The sequence below is a fragment of the Anopheles maculipalpis genome, chromosome 2RL, assembly GCF_943734695.1.
Source record: "Anopheles maculipalpis chromosome 2RL, idAnoMacuDA_375_x, whole genome shotgun sequence".
NCBI classification, from domain to species: Eukaryota; Metazoa; Arthropoda; class Insecta; order Diptera; family Culicidae; genus Anopheles; species Anopheles maculipalpis.
In genome coordinates, this window is record NC_064871.1 from 32,161,649 (window position 1) to 32,176,806 (window position 15,158).

At 45.5% G+C, this 15,158-nt stretch overlaps 5 protein-coding genes across 5 annotated transcripts in view; 1 reads left to right on the plus strand and 4 right to left on the minus strand.

Moving 5' to 3' along the window:
• LOC126557109 (F-box/LRR-repeat protein 7) overlaps positions 1–15,158 on the minus strand; it is a 440,460-nt gene that overhangs the window by 234,949 nt on the left and 190,353 nt on the right. The window lies entirely within an intron of this gene.
• On the minus strand, positions 1,049–3,506 carry LOC126557158 (uncharacterized). Its single transcript, XM_050212836.1, has 2 exons — positions 3,405–3,506; positions 1,049–3,331 (listed from the first exon to the last, which is right to left on the minus strand). The coding sequence occupies exons 1-2, from the start codon at positions 3,483–3,485 to the stop codon at positions 1,049–1,051; spliced, it is 2,364 nt and encodes a 787-aa protein (XP_050068793.1). The 5' UTR covers positions 3,486–3,506.
• Positions 5,711–10,573, plus strand: LOC126566502 (tetratricopeptide repeat protein 37). Its single transcript, XM_050223267.1, has 6 exons — positions 5,711–5,808; positions 5,881–6,282; positions 6,806–8,122; positions 8,341–9,782; positions 9,987–10,161; positions 10,226–10,573. The coding sequence occupies exons 1-6, from the start codon at positions 5,719–5,721 to the stop codon at positions 10,571–10,573; spliced, it is 3,774 nt and encodes a 1,257-aa protein (XP_050079224.1). The 5' UTR covers positions 5,711–5,718.
• Positions 11,698–12,627, minus strand: LOC126566518 (7SK snRNA methylphosphate capping enzyme bin3). Its single transcript, XM_050223269.1, has 2 exons — positions 12,544–12,627; positions 11,698–12,459 (listed from the first exon to the last, which is right to left on the minus strand). The coding sequence occupies exons 1-2, from the start codon at positions 12,625–12,627 to the stop codon at positions 11,698–11,700; spliced, it is 846 nt and encodes a 281-aa protein (XP_050079226.1).
• Positions 13,059–14,746, minus strand: LOC126558266 (lysosomal aspartic protease). Its single transcript, XM_050214253.1, has 3 exons — positions 14,676–14,746; positions 14,111–14,240; positions 13,059–14,038 (listed from the first exon to the last, which is right to left on the minus strand). The coding sequence occupies exons 1-3, from the start codon at positions 14,744–14,746 to the stop codon at positions 13,070–13,072; spliced, it is 1,170 nt and encodes a 389-aa protein (XP_050070210.1). The 3' UTR covers positions 13,059–13,069.

Here is a 15,158-nt window from a genome sequence, read left to right on the forward strand (position 1 = left end):
ATTTATAATGATATGCAAGTGTTTTTTTTGTTTCTTTTCCTTTTTCTTCTCATGTATATATCAGCTAACTCATCTGTTTTATCTAAAAGATTGGACCTAAGCGACTTAAGTGATGTGTTGTACAGGGCAGGAATTGCACGACGAGATTCCTTTCCAGGTATTGTTCTGTTAATGAGTTTTTTCTTCTTCTGCAATCTCAATGAGAATTATTAAAATGTCGTTTTATAAATTTATGGATTCTTATCGTTTCGGAGGGATACATTAATCCAACCAACCATTTTACAGATTAGCAAAGATCACAGTTCAAACCTAATACATTTTCTTTTCAAATATTGTTTTCCTCCAAAAATCGATCCTGAGTGGCAGACATTGCTTGATGTTGTTTTTTTGCTGATATGCTCTTTTTCACCTCCTTTAACTAAGTTTTCGTATTTTCTTCATTCATACTGATCGCTTCAATCACACAGCAAGCATACTGCAGTTCATAATTAGTGTGTTTCACATTAAAACATTTTTAAATTTAACTACCCTTCCCGCTATCTTTATAAGCACCAATTGAGCATGGGAAATTCAAACAGCTAGCTAAAGCTGAATTGCTTGTAAAATGCTACGACAATAGCTTACTTTTTACTTAACTCTCTACATTTCTCTATCCTGTGATGTAGCATTCGTCATCCGCCGATATCATTATTTTTAACGTTTTAGAATTCCGTTTACATTTTTTTGCGGCGTTCCCTAAGCAATGATTATTGTACGATCGTGTAAAAGGCAAAAGGGCAAATCGTGAAAAGCTTTCTGCAAAATTGTAATCATGAGAAAAGGTTTCCTAACAACTAACAGCGTATGATAAGATTCTGAAAGACAAAGCGAAAATGCTTACGAAATAACATGTTTAAATGCTAAGCCCCTAATGAATAGATTATAAAGTAGTTGAGCAGTTGGAGTACTTTACAAGATCACAAATTTTGCACCATAAAAACAAAGCATTTTTTGCAAACAATTATAAATGTTTCTTTGATCAGATAAAAATCGAACGACGACATCCCGATCACAGATTGCCCGAATTGTGGCGCTGCAGGACACTGTTGATTTTCAGCCTCAACGGTGAAAGATCAATTTTACCAAACCGCGGTAACGATCCAAACCGCTTACTGATCGGTGTGGTCGGTGTTACTTTTTCCGATGCACCATCGTCTTTTTCCATCGATTTACTGGCTGACGATGAAATACGTGCCAAAGTTGCGTATTTCTGGTACAGCTTTGGTGAACATTCCGAGACGCACGTGGTAGTAGCTTCGACAGGATGAGTTGCATCCTTTGGCCGTGTTCCGTGCAGTGTTCGCAACCGTCGACTAGTTGCTTTGGGTGTTCGGAATGATGCTTGAATACGATCGTACTGTTCCACCGTCGATTCAGCAACGGCTCGTTGTGCTGATCGAACAATTCGAGGCAATGTGGTTGCAGGTGTTGGTGGTGGAGTCATGTTATCGCTTTCGCTAGCATTGATGTTTACTCCCGTTAATTTACTCTTACTGTTTGTTGGAGTTCTCTGCAAATCTTCATTCGGGTAGTAGGAGGGAATTTTTTCATCCACCGAGCACCGTTGCTTCCCGATCGACATTTCCTGCGAGACGATGAAGCTATGATCACTAGCGCTGCTAACACCGCTGCTACTGCTGCTGGTGGAACTAGATCGAATTGGTTCCTGCAGAAGCTTCTCCGTTCCACCCATGCTCATGTAGATTGATTCTTCAGTATCTTTCAATGGCAGTGGACTGTTCCGATAAGTCACAGCCTCATCAAACAGCTTTTGGCGATTAAATCCGGTTCCAATTGGACCCATCTCAAGATATCCATCCGTATCCGTCGTTTCCTTAATCGGTGAGGGATGACGAGCAACAAAAGTATGCCCTTGCGTAGACTCAGTATCCTCGCCAATGGCTGCCACACAACTCACAAGATTAACCGTTGACGAGTTAAGGGAATGATTCAAACCTTCCAAAATACGTTCGGAAACATTCAGGCGCCTTCTATCAGGCAACAGCTTTGATTGCTGTTCCGTGACCACTTCACTTTCCTCCACAAGAGTCATCCCGGACATATTGATACACTCATTCGAAGCAAAGCACAAATCCTCCTCGATGTAATCGATATCTCGCTGGAGATAAAATTCGGACGTACACGAGCCAACTCCATCCGACAGGTTGTCGCAAGACGTCCCATCATCACACTGCCTTCTATCAGGTGTTTCGCTGATTTTTAACCGGCTCAAATCAGGACTAGAGAAACTGTTCCGTTTATTCTCGACCAACCGTAACTGGCATACCGGCTTATCGCGATGCACGACGCCATCATTTTCTGCGGTAGAACACCCAACAATCGGTTGGATCTTTTTGATGCCCGTTTTACATTCCTTTCGTGTGGAACTTTTCTTCTCGGAGGCTGAACCTTGCGAGTCGGTACTGGTTGTACGCCGTCGACCAAACATCGATTCTAACCGTAGCCAGTGGTGACGTTTTTTCTTCATCAACTCCGCCTCCGGTGCCGTAAACGAACGTTGCAGATCGAATCCGTCGTTCGTGTTGGAACGCTTGCGAGGTGGCAATGGTGGAGGTGGCGTACAAATCTCTTCCCCTATCGGTTCGCTTCCAACGGTTACCAATTTCATCTCCTCGTAGATTCCGGATGCAATCGATGCACGAGACAGGCGTGAATTTGGTGCTGCTAGATCGTCCCGAATTTCCTCGTAGATGCCAGACATACCGGAAACACGTCGTGACCAGTTGGCCGGATGGTTCGATTCGTTGGTTCGCTCCACTGCCGGCACCGTAGGTAGTGGGCCGAGAATGTCCTGTAATCCCATAATGTTTTGCGTGTTATCAAGATTCTGATAAATGCCCATATCATCGCACGGTCTTCCATCGGCTGTGGTAGTGGCGGTGGCAGCGTCAACACCAAGCGGATCGAGCGGTTGCATCTCCTGACGTATTTCACACATCGGTGTACGGCTAGCACGGCGCAACTGCATCATCTCCTGCCGGTACAGCTCAAGGTTGCGGATCGATTTCTTCATCCAGCGCAGATGCCGTTCGCAGAGCAGTTGCGTTTCCAGTGCGAAGTAGGCGCAGCATCGTTTGCGATTGTTTTTCCAAAATAACCCGTACGAATGTTGTTTCGTGCGGGACGTGGCCATTTGAACGGTAAGGCCGGGAATGTTGATACGCACGATTAGATCGGTGGTAAGATCGGTGGGCGATGAGAAGAACGAGATGCGCATATAGCACGGAAAACATTTAACCGCTTCTACGCGCACAAAGTACCGTGTCCAGGACTGTGGATTTAATAAATGAAAGAGATATTTGAGAGAGGATTTTTTTTTTCCTTTTTTGTGTTTTCATTTTTACCTTTAGGTGAGAAAATTCCAGCTTCCTCTCGCGGATGTCCAACTTTACATCCATAAACATGCTTATCGTATTGTCTTCCATTGAGTTGGTTTGGGTTGCGTTTGTTTGCAGTTAGAGATGAAGATGCCCTTGGTTTAAAATATATTCCTATAAAGATACAACAACAACACAAAATTTGGAATTACATTAATGTCCGCCATCTATACGGCCAGGATCTAGATGCTACCGTAATCTACTTTTTATAAATGTTTAACATAGTATTATTAGCACTCAATATTAGCTGAATGGCACAGTTAAATGTACTCTAAACTGTGTGAGGCATATCGCCCTGCTTTAGAATAAAATTGTGTTAATTCTGACATCAACTCCAAATCCTATTTTTTCCCAGAGTTGGCTTAATATGATCCCGAGGCATTCCGGAGTTTACTCCAGATTATTCCGGAAATTAATCCAGCATAGGAGGAATCCGGACTAATTTCCAATATTGACTCTGGTTTGAATCCAAAGTAAAATCGGCAGTTGAATCCGGAGTAATCCCGAGTTAGCTCCAAAGTATTCTCCGGTTTTTATACGTCGAATCCGGAGTGTATTCATTAATCCACTCCAGAGCTCCCACCCCTACTCCTAACCGAAGTAGTCGTATCGGTGCTTTACTCCCAATATCTACGCTTTAGCCTTGTACGCGTGAGACAAATAACCTACCTATCGTGATGTATACCTTGGCACACGATCACGAAACTGTGATCTAACAGTCGGTGGCGATCTGAAGGACCTTCGAATAGTTCCAACAGTTTCGAGCACGCGCGCACCCTAGCCGGTTAGCTGATGCGTTGTTTACTGTCGCGTATGCAGCGAGAACAAACAGCAAGACCCACCGTTTGACGTGATATCGCAAACGAATCGACCAACGTTTGTTCCAGCTGCGACTGCTTGCGTCATTTAGAACCGTTTGGAATTTCTTCAAGGTGCCGAACGCGACGTTTTTTTTAATTTTTTGTTTTATGGCTTTTCAATGGAATATGTTTGTTTTGGCATGAGATCAGTTTCATGGAGGTAGTGGTAGTGGTTGTTTTGTACTGTTTGACGGCAAAAACGGTCGTTCATTTTGGAGACAAAAATTGTCACCATGACTCGACAATTTAAATTAGCATTCTTAGAAACGTTATGAACGGGAATTTCCCTTTGAGCGTATTTTAAAATATCGTAAAATTATCTATTTTGCTGCGTGTACGTGAGAAGCAAACACATGGAGCTTTCTAAAGCAGCATCCCGCCAAATTCACTCAATCTCACCCAAGCACACTGCACCGCAGGCTCCTCAGTGGACAACTTACCAGTTCCGAATTTCAGCTCCAAATGCGATCCAGTACTGCACAACCATATCAAGTCTGGCCACAGCAAGAAAGCAGCATTTTGAAATCACGTACGATCGGTGCATCCCACGATGGACATCCTCTCTATAGATGCGGCGTGTGAGTGCAAATTTAAAAAAGCAAGTCACAGCATCCGGCGTTTACTCTTCTATTCATCCGTTTCGAGCAAGCCACCTTTTAGTACTGCACTTGCATACACAAAAATGCATTCGTTGCGCTTTTCACTGTTCGGTTCGGAATGTGTACGTGCAAATTATAATGGGCAGCCGCGAATGCTTTGAGATGAAACGTAAATCTTCTCAACGGGTTAGCAAATGGAGCAAGCCGCATCGATTGGGCCGGAGACAAATCACACACAAAATGGTGTGTTTCTCCATTGCTCTTGAAACTGTAGGTGAATACACGAAAGAAACAAATTGAACGCAGCTAGGGGGGCTTGTATGGTGTGGTCCGCGCGGTTAGTGGAAACAAATTTGCACTTGATGTTTACCACACCCGCTTGCAAAAAAACTGCACAGCGTTTATTTTGTTTTGTGCGCTTGTGCGTGTATGGAGCGCGCCCAACTACCAAAAATCGCACTTCAAAGAGAAATGTCAAAAGGGGATTTTGACAGATGGGAGACAACATAAACAGGATTTTTTTTACATATTTACATATTACATATTTTGAAAATTCTTAAGTTTTTAAGCTTTCTAATGGAAAAATGGTGTACAAAAATGTTTGCTAATTCAAAAGATATTTTACAGCCTTTTAAAATCATTTACAAATAAGCTGCGTCCTTCCATAACGAGCATAATCGCGCACACTACCTCAACTAGTCCTTGTCGTCAGCGTATTATTATGTTGTGTCAGCTGCGATTGTGTTTTTATTACTTTGTTCTGTTCACTTGTGCCTCGTTCTGTGTTTTTTTATTGTAAATTTTCATAGAAAATCACGGAAAATGTCTTCTAAGGAAGCTAAAGCCGCACTCAAAGAAGCGCGCGAAGCTGTAAAGAACAAGAAATTTTCCGATGCAATCAAATTGTGCAACGTAAGTTCGGTTCTTACCATCTTTTGTTTACCACCTGCCAGTACAACATTCTACCATTACATCTCTCCACAGAAACTGCTCAAAGATCAGGAGGATAATTATATGGCACTGTTGGTGATGGGTGCCGCCTACCAGGAGAGTGACAAAAAAGAAGCGGCCGCATACCTGAGGCGTGCGGTAAAGTGTACCACCAATCCGACCGTAGCGCTGCAAGGTTTGGCCGGTTGTGTCGATGACACCGAGCTGTCAGACGTGTGCGAGAAACTGCTTACTCTACTGCCGGAAAAATATGCGGAACAGCACGCAAAGCTGTTCGATGTTGCCGTTCGCGGCACACTCGAGAAGGCGTTACGTTTGCTGGAGAAGGAAGCAACGAATGAAGATTTGGAGACGGTTCGAAAGCTTTCCGCTTTCGAGTACCTTAGCAAACTCGTTTCCCAACTACCAGATCTCGACAACACGGAACCAAATTTGGTAATGCTTTTTATGATGTTTTTCTATAGTCGTTCCGTCGTTTGCCCGTCTATTATCTCAGGATTTCTGGCCGCATGGTGAAGATCTGATCTGATGCCTTGTTGTTGTTGGGCCGACGGATAGCCTATCGGGTTTCCTCAATGCTAAGTGACAGTAGTAAGATATCGTCTTCTAGTGGAGCCGCTAGCTGGCTGCGGAACTGAGCATTTAGTAACTCATCGAAATACTGAGCCAGAGGACCTCTGGCTGATAACTGACCGGATCTCCATCCTTATTTCGACAGAAGGCAGCACCTTAAGTCTGAAGTTATTTCGGTGACCTGTTACCTCTTGTTAAAACGTTTTTTCGGGTCGGGAACGCACCTTGATTTCTTCAATTTCCCGCTCCCGTTGTTCATCCCAAAGCAGTGTCTCTTGGTGCGGTGAACTGTTTTACTCCTTTTCGTCTGAGCCTTTTATATTCCTCTGCTCATCCCCTTGTTAACTTAGTCAACACTTATTCAACAGTCATTTCTAAATTGCAGGTCTGCACGGTACTTGATCGAGACATTCAAAACAACGACGACGTCTATCAGCACGATAAATTCAATCGCTATCTCAAACTACTTCACCAGCAGAAACGGTTCGATCGATTAGCCTCCGTAGCAGCGGCCATGCACGATCGCTTTCCAAACGATCTTTATCCGCTCGAGTGGATCTGCAAGCTGTACAGTGACCAAATCGTGCCGGAAGATAAACTAGCCTCCCTGCTTCCCCGACAGCTGGACCACTACCTCGACCGGGCCGTAAACGTAGGGCCCAACTCTCCCACAGCTCTTCTGGCCAAGGGTAAGTTTCTGTTCGTCGCTGACCAGCTTGTCGAAGCGGAACGCATCTTGAAACACGCAAACGAGGTCCAACCGCAGTGGAGTGCTTGTATGGCACTGCTGGCCGAAATTTACTTCCGCCAGAAGGCGTACGGTTTGGCGGAAAATTTGTACCGAAATATGAACGTCACCAATCGAAATTATGCCATCGCACTGATGGAGGATGAAAGCGAGGAAAAGCTACGTGAAGCGATCGCATGCTTTGCGACTTTGTACGAGAACGATCGTTCGGTGGAACTGTTGTTTTACTGGTGCAAGGCGTGCCTGCTCCTCGGGGAATTAGACACAGCGAACCGAAGGATGGAAGAGCTCGAACAGGCAGGGATTGTGGAAGCTGATCGGTTGGATTACTTACTTGCTCTGCGCGAAAAGATGGTGGGAAATCTGGAAAAGTCAATAGAAATTCTATCGCGCCACCAAGCGAGCAGCGTCTGTTTGCTGGAACTTTCGACCGTGCTCGAGTGTGTGGACGGCAAGCGAGAGGAAAGCTTTCTGGCCGCACTGAAAGCAACTAAACTCGATCCCTACAATGCTGTCTGCTTCTATCGGCTTGGCAAACTCTACCAAGCGCAAGGTGATTCGTTGCGAGCACGCAAATGTCTGGAAAAAAGCAACCATCTTAGTCCGGCCGCACGTAATACGGTCGTTCGTTTGAGTGGACTTTATCGGAAGTATGGCGAATGGGACGCTAATGCTGCTCTACTGTCGACTACATTTTCGCTGTGTTCCGGTGCGGCCTGGGCACAATTATTGCTCGGACTGCATCACCTCGGCCAGCAGGAGTATGATGAAGCAATCAGAGCGTTCCGGACGGTGCTACGGTACGAGGTGAACAATGGGACGGCATGGGAAGGATTGGCGGATGCGTACCTGGGCCGTGGTTCATACTCTTCCGCGCTGAAGCTATTCGAGAAGATAACGGAGCGCAATCCGGACAATCCGTACCCGTTGCTGCAACTGGCTAACATTAAAAACGTAAGTAGAGATGGGCCAAGTGTATGAGAAACGTGTGTAGGTCACTCAGTTCTTCAATATTAACGATCGAACTAAGTTTATAAATAACCCTACCCAGCCAAGAAAATCTCACTCCTCACTATAACGAGAAATACCGGTTCACTATAATGGGAAGTTAGATTTTGTTCCTGCCAGGCACTGGGTGCTTTATTTAATTTTTTCTTTGCTCCCGTTTTCAGACGGTTAAACTGCACGGTGAAGCATTGCAACTGTTCGAGCAATTGCTTGTCAAGCATGAGGACTATTTCCCTGCGATCAAGGGCATTGCTGATTCGCACATGGGTTTATGCTTTCACCGACTGAGTCAGCGATTATTGGGGCGTAGCCGTGAACATGCCCAGCATTGCGTCAAGTATCTTACGAGAGCTATCAAAAAGAAGCCTCATTTCGTTTGCCTTTGGCACCAGTTGGCCAAAATCCTCGATACGGTCGCGTCGTTCCCATCGACCCATTCTCACCTGATCATCGAGGGCAGTTTAGCAGGGCGCGAGGAACAGCGGTGTGTAGAGCTCAAGCGTAACCAACTGTCGGAACTAGCCTGTCGATGTTACGGCCGCATCGTTAAACACCACCCCGATACCGGCGTATACTGGTACGAGCTAGCCTCAAACCATTATCGCCGAGCGCTAGAACTGCCTTCGAATGTGAACACCGATTCTACGAACTCTCCAAACGAGCGCTTTAAACTGCTCAGCATTGCACGCGATATGGCCAAACAAGCGATCAAGCTGGATCCGTCCCGATGGCAAAATTGGAACCTGCTCGGAGTAATCTGCACCACGCGCGAGGTAAACAATCTAGCGCTTGCTCAGCACTGTTTCGTAGAAGCGGTAACGGTGGATCGAAAAACGGCCGCGGCTGCTTGGTGTAATCTTGGCGTACTGTACCTTTCACACGGAACGCTCAAACTAGCGAACAAAGCGTTTAGCCGGGCACAACAGTGTGATACAACGCTCCGGGAAGCATGGATCGGACAGGCCATCATAGCGGAGTACGTGGGTCAATCGGAGGAAGCGATGGATCTGTACCGACACTGTACGCAGCTTGGCTACCATCGCGAAACGGCGCTCGGATATGCGCACTGGGTGTGTTCGATCATGAACGAGGACAACTATGCCGCAAACGAGCGGTTTCGGTTCGCCATTGAAGTGATGGCTGCCCTACCCGTTGCGCACGATTGTATAGTGTGGCACTGTGCGGATTTGGCCGAACATGCCTCAACGGTTGCGTTAAGCTTTTTGGGAAACCTCAGCAGTCGTCTGGGACTGTGGCGTACGGCATCGCAAGCATACCGTCAGGCAGCGGAGGCTGCCAAGATGGTGGAAGTTAAGAATCGCATCTTGTGTGATCTGGGCCACTGTTTGATGAAACAACAGCGCCACGAGGAAGCGGTACGATGCTTTGAAAGTATGGTTGGAAAACCCACCTATCGGGCGTTGATAGGTAGAGCACAGGCCTACTTCCGTGCCACCCAGTACGAACAGTCGTACGCGGAGTACGAAAAATGTCTGCACGATCTAGCGGAGACGAATGAGCAGAAGGCGTACGTGTTGATTGCCATGTCCGCGATGATATATGCATTCCACGGACAAGATGCCGCCAAGACGGTTCTCTTTCAATGGTAAGTGAAGGAAATACACTGAGCGATATAAGAATAGCACCAACATGTTTTTGAAAATATCATCATTTTGACTAATTAAAGATATTGTCAAAAAACATGCTGATGCTATTTTTTTATTTCGCCCAGCGTATGGTGTCGGAGCACATCCCTAACCGAAAACTCACCGTTTGTTCTCTTTCTTTCTTTGATCCTCATCCTCACAAGTCTCGCACAACCGCAACCACCCATCGAGGCACTCTTTTCAGCCTGTACTCTTGGTTTGTTGCACAAGGATGCGATGCTTACGGAACTTTCCATCAAGGAGCTGCGTAAGCACGAGGACGATCCAGTGCACGGTCACCATGTAGTGTTCTTTGTGTCGGAATTTTACTGGCAAACCGTAAGCAACCTGCCACCATTTTCTTCTACCCTTTGTACTAAATGATTTCCCTTTTTGCTTTTAGAACCAATCGCGCAAGTGCTACACCTATCTGCTTTCACAAATACATCGCCACCCGTATCGACCAAAGATGTGGCAGCTGCTTGCGATCGCTCTGCTGAAACGGTTCCGTACGCCGGAAAACAATTTGCGCCTAGCTTGCAGTGTGGCGCAGGGCGCCGTAATGTTGGATTTGAACGATCGGAAACATAGAACGTGTGCGAAGGATGCGGGCCGATGGTTGGCAGTGGCAAGTGAAGCTATCCGTCCGCTGGATGCCAAGCTGTGCCGCGTGCTGGCACAGAAAGCACTTCATGCGGATCCGACCAACCGTGAAGCGTGGGGTGCATTTTTGCGAATGGTTGCTATATAAATGATCCTTTTTTTGCCGATGAAAGGGTAAATAATATAAAAGTACGAAAACTTCTTCCTCCGTGGTCTAACGACAGGCTGCGCACGTTGAAGAAAGACAAGAACCGCTTCCTTCACCTCGTCCTTCAGCTAGTCGCTCCTTTTCTCGTTGTTGCTCTGTCAATTTTCTGGTTCTCTGACGCAGTAAATGTTCTGCGATCTCCCTTCACCCGTTCCCGTCAACCTAGTCATTATGATTATCTCCTCAACGTCTTTCAGCCTCAGTCGTTTCCATGCCATCCGCGACTTGGGTGTGTTCCTCTCGACGTCAAACTATCTTTCGAAGCCATTATTTCCGGATCATTCAAAGTTCTGGGCCTGATCCTGATCGCTATGGTTTGGACAACAAAACTTGAGCAGCTGCCACTATGGTTTGGGCTGCAAAACTTGAGCAGGTGCAGAAAAGCGTGAAGAGAATTGTATTCCTGTGCTGCCTAGATTTCCAATCGCGCTTCTTTGCCTCCATACCATGTTCGGTGTCATATGATTGACCTAGATTATTCGTTGCAGGAGCGACAAGATCTTGTCCAGGCTATGCTTCATTGGCGGACTGCTTCTGGTTGTCACTGACGTGCCCACACTCCTTTCCCGTGATTAACCCTATGGCTGGACAATAAGAATAATAAATAACAAATAGCAATGGATCGTGTAATCCAATGTAAAGTTTATTTATATCGGGTAAACCCTATTTTGCTTGTAAGAAAGGCAATAACCAACATCACATGTATGGTGGAAGTGGATAGAAAACTCGCAGGGCCTTTTGCTACTACCAAGGGCCAAGAAGCTTGAAGAGACCGTCCGAGGCAGGAATCTGTAAGTCTATCAAGTTCCTGGAATGCGCTGATACCATATATGTCTTTGGATTTCGGCCAATCGGTTATATTACGGCTTGAGGAAATTTCATAGACAAGGACCTTTTCCAAAATCTTCCAAACCCATTCCAACCGCTTTCGAGAAGAAGATGCTTAGAAAAACTTTTGGCCTAGTATGTGTGGAATGACAATTGAATAGTAGCAGCAGGAATCAAAAGCGTCTCATAAATGAATAATAGTTCATTTAATTTGCAAAGTTACTAATATTTATTATTTATTTCTTGTACATTTGTATTGGTCTTTGGAAGCCTAACGCACACCGCTGTTGTAGAACCGGAATATCAGTACACTCGCGAAAGCCAACCTCATCGCTCAGCAGGTACTGCTTAAACATCGACGGTTGGAGTTTTATGTTGCGAAAATTCTGCGCTATCGTGTCGGTTAGCTTCTTGCGCCGTTTGTAGCTACTCCATGGCTGTGCTTCGAGTATAAGCACTCCGTACGGATGTAGCTGTCGATACATACGCTTGAATGCCAGTTGCAAGCCCTCATCGCCGAAGTTTAGCTGCATCCATTTGGTCACCGAAAGGCACAGAATCACATCGAACTGTGGTTTTTCTAGCTCAAGCAGTGTTGGATCATCGTAGATATAGTTGGCCCGTTGAAATTCTACCAGATCGAAACTTTTTTTATGTCCACTACCAGATTCCTTCTTACTGTCGGTGATTAGTGTTGTTTTCCAGTGTTTACGCGCATCCCTAACGAGATCACCGTCAATGTCGATGCCAACGATCGAAGCAGGTTGGCAGGCTAAAGCTATCTGCACTGTAAGTGCACCATTGTTACAGCCAATGTCGAGAACGCGCTTCGATTCGAACAGCTCGCGCCGCTTAACAAACGCTTGCAGGCGAGGATCATCCGCCGGAGTTGCATTATGGTTACGGTATCCGTAGTAACGGTTGTAGTTACCGTAGGGGAATATCTTTTTGGCCGGCTTATCTCGTTCCTTCGTAAGCCGTTTCAGTGCTTTAGCATTCTGACAATGAAGACAAAACAGAAGAGAGGTAAAGACTAAGAAGAGGGCTTATTCAATGATCATTGGAAGCTGCTAAAAACATACCTTTAATGCGTTCGATGCAATAACTTCTTGTGCCGAGGGTTCGGTATTCGGAATTTTCTCTACTACATTTGTGGACATTATCATCTTATAATGCCAATTTTATACGTTAAATGTACCTATTGTTCCAACTGCGGCATCATTAGCTTTACAACGCAGAAATAACGTAAACAAACAAAATCCAAGGACGCAGTTCAAGTGACACAATGCTGATTATAATTTCGCCCAAACTTCAAGCTTCAATTTTTCGCCATGAAGTCGCTTGAAATGTTTAATCCTGGGAGAAATATTTCACACGCAAACGAATGCTTCAAAAAGTCAGTTACAACATAATTTGGTTGGGGTTTCAATCTTCCACCTTTTCGCATATTTATTCAACATAACTCATTTAAAAACGTTACATTCTTGGTTCGAACCACGCTAATGCTGAGCTTCCCATCCACATGCGATAGGAATTCCACAATTCAAACCATCATTGTCCAACGTATCTCCCGCTTTTGGTTTCTCTCTTAGCCTACAGGCACCTTCTTTAAATGGCGGTAGCAAATCCTACACGATCATTGCCCATGTCAAACTCGGTGTAGTACTTGCCGATGAAAACATCTCCCAGAATCCACAGCGGACCGTTCGGCGGCGGAATATCGATGCCCATAAATCCAGACAGGCAGATAGTTTTACCCATTTGAGCAATGCGCAGAATGTAGTCGGCACCTTCCAGCGTAAACGGTTTACCTCCGAGCGTGAACGTGATCTTGGGCAGGTTGGGAATCAACGAGCAGTCTACCATATACTCGCCGTTCAAGATCGGTGTGCCGCCGATAGCTTTGTTGATGGCCGTTACTTCAGCGACCGGTCCGGCAATCAGGCTGGTACCGGTGTCGGCAATTGCCTCGCACCCATTGTTGCAGAACTGACTGTCACCGACCGTAACGGAATCCATCTTGAACTGCCAGTACGCCTTGCGGTCCACGCTCAGGTAAGTGAAGTCACCGGTGTAGTGCTTGGAGTCGGATCCGCCGAAAATGATTTCACCACCTTCCGATGCGCTTGGGTCACGGTTTAGGTAGAAGGAAAACACCGGCGCATCGATCTTGCCCTGGTTGAACATGTTGTAAAACACGGGCGTTACACCATCGACCGAGATGGATTTGTACGCCAGCCCAAGGATACCGTCAAACTTTGCGGCCACAAACACAAGTCCAGGTTCTTGGATAGCTTCAGCGAATGTTTGCTTTTCGATCGGAATTCCACCCACGGTAACCGTGTCGGTGGACAGATATCCCGACAGACTACCGGTACCGTACTGGATGTGGAACGCGGTTCCGTTCTTTTCGAATGAGGACGATTTCTTCGCATCGTACTTGTTGTGCATTAGGCAGGCAATGTTCGTGAACGAACACTGTTTCGACGGAACCCAGAGATTGGAGGAGCCCGTATCAAACACTACCTTGAAGCTTTGTGGCGGTGTTCCGATCGAGATGGCACCAAAGTATTGAGCCTACGGATGATAAAAAGAAAGGACATGAAAATGACCTCCAACCGACTGGGAATCACACACATTCACACTCACATCGAGATAGTTCGACAGGGGTTCCGGTACCGGACCGGTCGTGTCTCCATACTTCAGTCGGAGCTGCTTAATTTCGGTACCAACGCTACGGAAATGATCACGAGCGGATGGGGCTTTGTGTAAGGCGACTCTATGGGAAATTGTAAAAAAAAATAGAAGAACATAAACAAAATTGCGGTCAGATTACGATTTGCGTGTACAATATACAACGTTGAAAACAACACTGTTATCGCACCAGCAACGAACGAGTCGGCGTGAAATGAACCCAATCAATTTGTAACATGGGGCAAGAGATGCTGAACTGAACCGAACAGGACAGGAAAGTCAGGAAAATAATCGGTAATGAGATAGTGATTTATCAATCAACTAAAGTACTATAGCAACCGAGAGGAATAAGCGATGAGCGGATGACTCACTTCTATGGTTCTTTGTTTATGTATGTATGAAGATCATGCTATTCACACACCAACACACGCCCTCTGCTCTTGTTCAATCTTCTAGTAATTAAATTATCGACCGAAATGGCTTTCAAAAAACAACGCAGTAAAGACATTTCAGCACTCACCTTACGAAATCCGCATTTCCGATAGCGGCAAACGCTAGCAGAACGATGGCGACGCTAAATCTGCGAGCCATTTTGGGTTTGCCTCCTAATTGCTTTTGCTACACGAACGCTTTATGCTTCCCAGATATGGTTTTTGCTAATAAACGAACAAAGTATAATTAAAATTTATGTACTGTTTTACTGGATTTTGCTTGCAACAACAAAACAAAATTCACATAGCGAGCGTTGTTTTGTCAACGTATCATGAAGCGTAAGAAAATGCTGAATCGCAAAAGGGAATAATCAACACTAGTCGATGGTAGTTGTTCTTTTACTCGGAGTAATGAAAAAATATTACTCAATAGATCGGAAAAGAAGGTTCACCTCTTTCTGAAACGAGTTCAGAATATTACGAACACACTCGTTGTTGTAAAAAAGTGAGACTGCACTTTTGCGGCTTGCACCTGCTTACCTTTTTATAGAAATGTAGCGTTCTTGGCGAAC

Coding starts and splice junctions, on each gene's coding strand:
- LOC126557158 (XM_050212836.1), bottom strand. CDS start 3,485: ATGGAAGACAATACGATAAGCATGTTTATGGATGTAAAGTTGGACATC. Junction 3,332..3,404: donor TGGAATTTTCTCACCTAAAG/GTAAAAATGAAA, acceptor TTAAATCCACAG/TCCTGGACACGGTACTTTGT.
- LOC126566502 (XM_050223267.1), top strand. CDS start 5,719: ATGTCTTCTAAGGAAGCTAAAGCCGCACTCAAAGAAGCGCGCGAAGCT. Junction 5,809..5,880: donor ATGCAATCAAATTGTGCAAC/GTAAGTTCGGTT, acceptor ATCTCTCCACAG/AAACTGCTCAAAGATCAGGA. Junction 9,783..9,986: donor AAGACGGTTCTCTTTCAATG/GTAAGTGAAGGA, acceptor CATCCTCACAAG/TCTCGCACAACCGCAACCAC.
- LOC126566518 (XM_050223269.1), bottom strand. CDS start 12,627: ATGATAATGTCCACAAATGTAGTAGAGAAAATTCCGAATACCGAACCC. Junction 12,460..12,543: donor TTGCATCGAACGCATTAAAG/GTATGTTTTTAG, acceptor CTTCATTGTCAG/AATGCTAAAGCACTGAAACG.
- LOC126558266 (XM_050214253.1), bottom strand. CDS start 14,746: ATGGCTCGCAGATTTAGCGTCGCCATCGTTCTGCTAGCGTTTGCCGCT. Junction 14,241..14,675: donor GGAAATGCGGATTTCGTAAG/GTGAGTGCTGAA, acceptor AATTTCCCATAG/AGTCGCCTTACACAAAGCCC. Junction 14,039..14,110: donor CCCTGTCGAACTATCTCGAT/GTGAGTGTGAAT, acceptor TATCATCCGTAG/GCTCAATACTTTGGTGCCAT.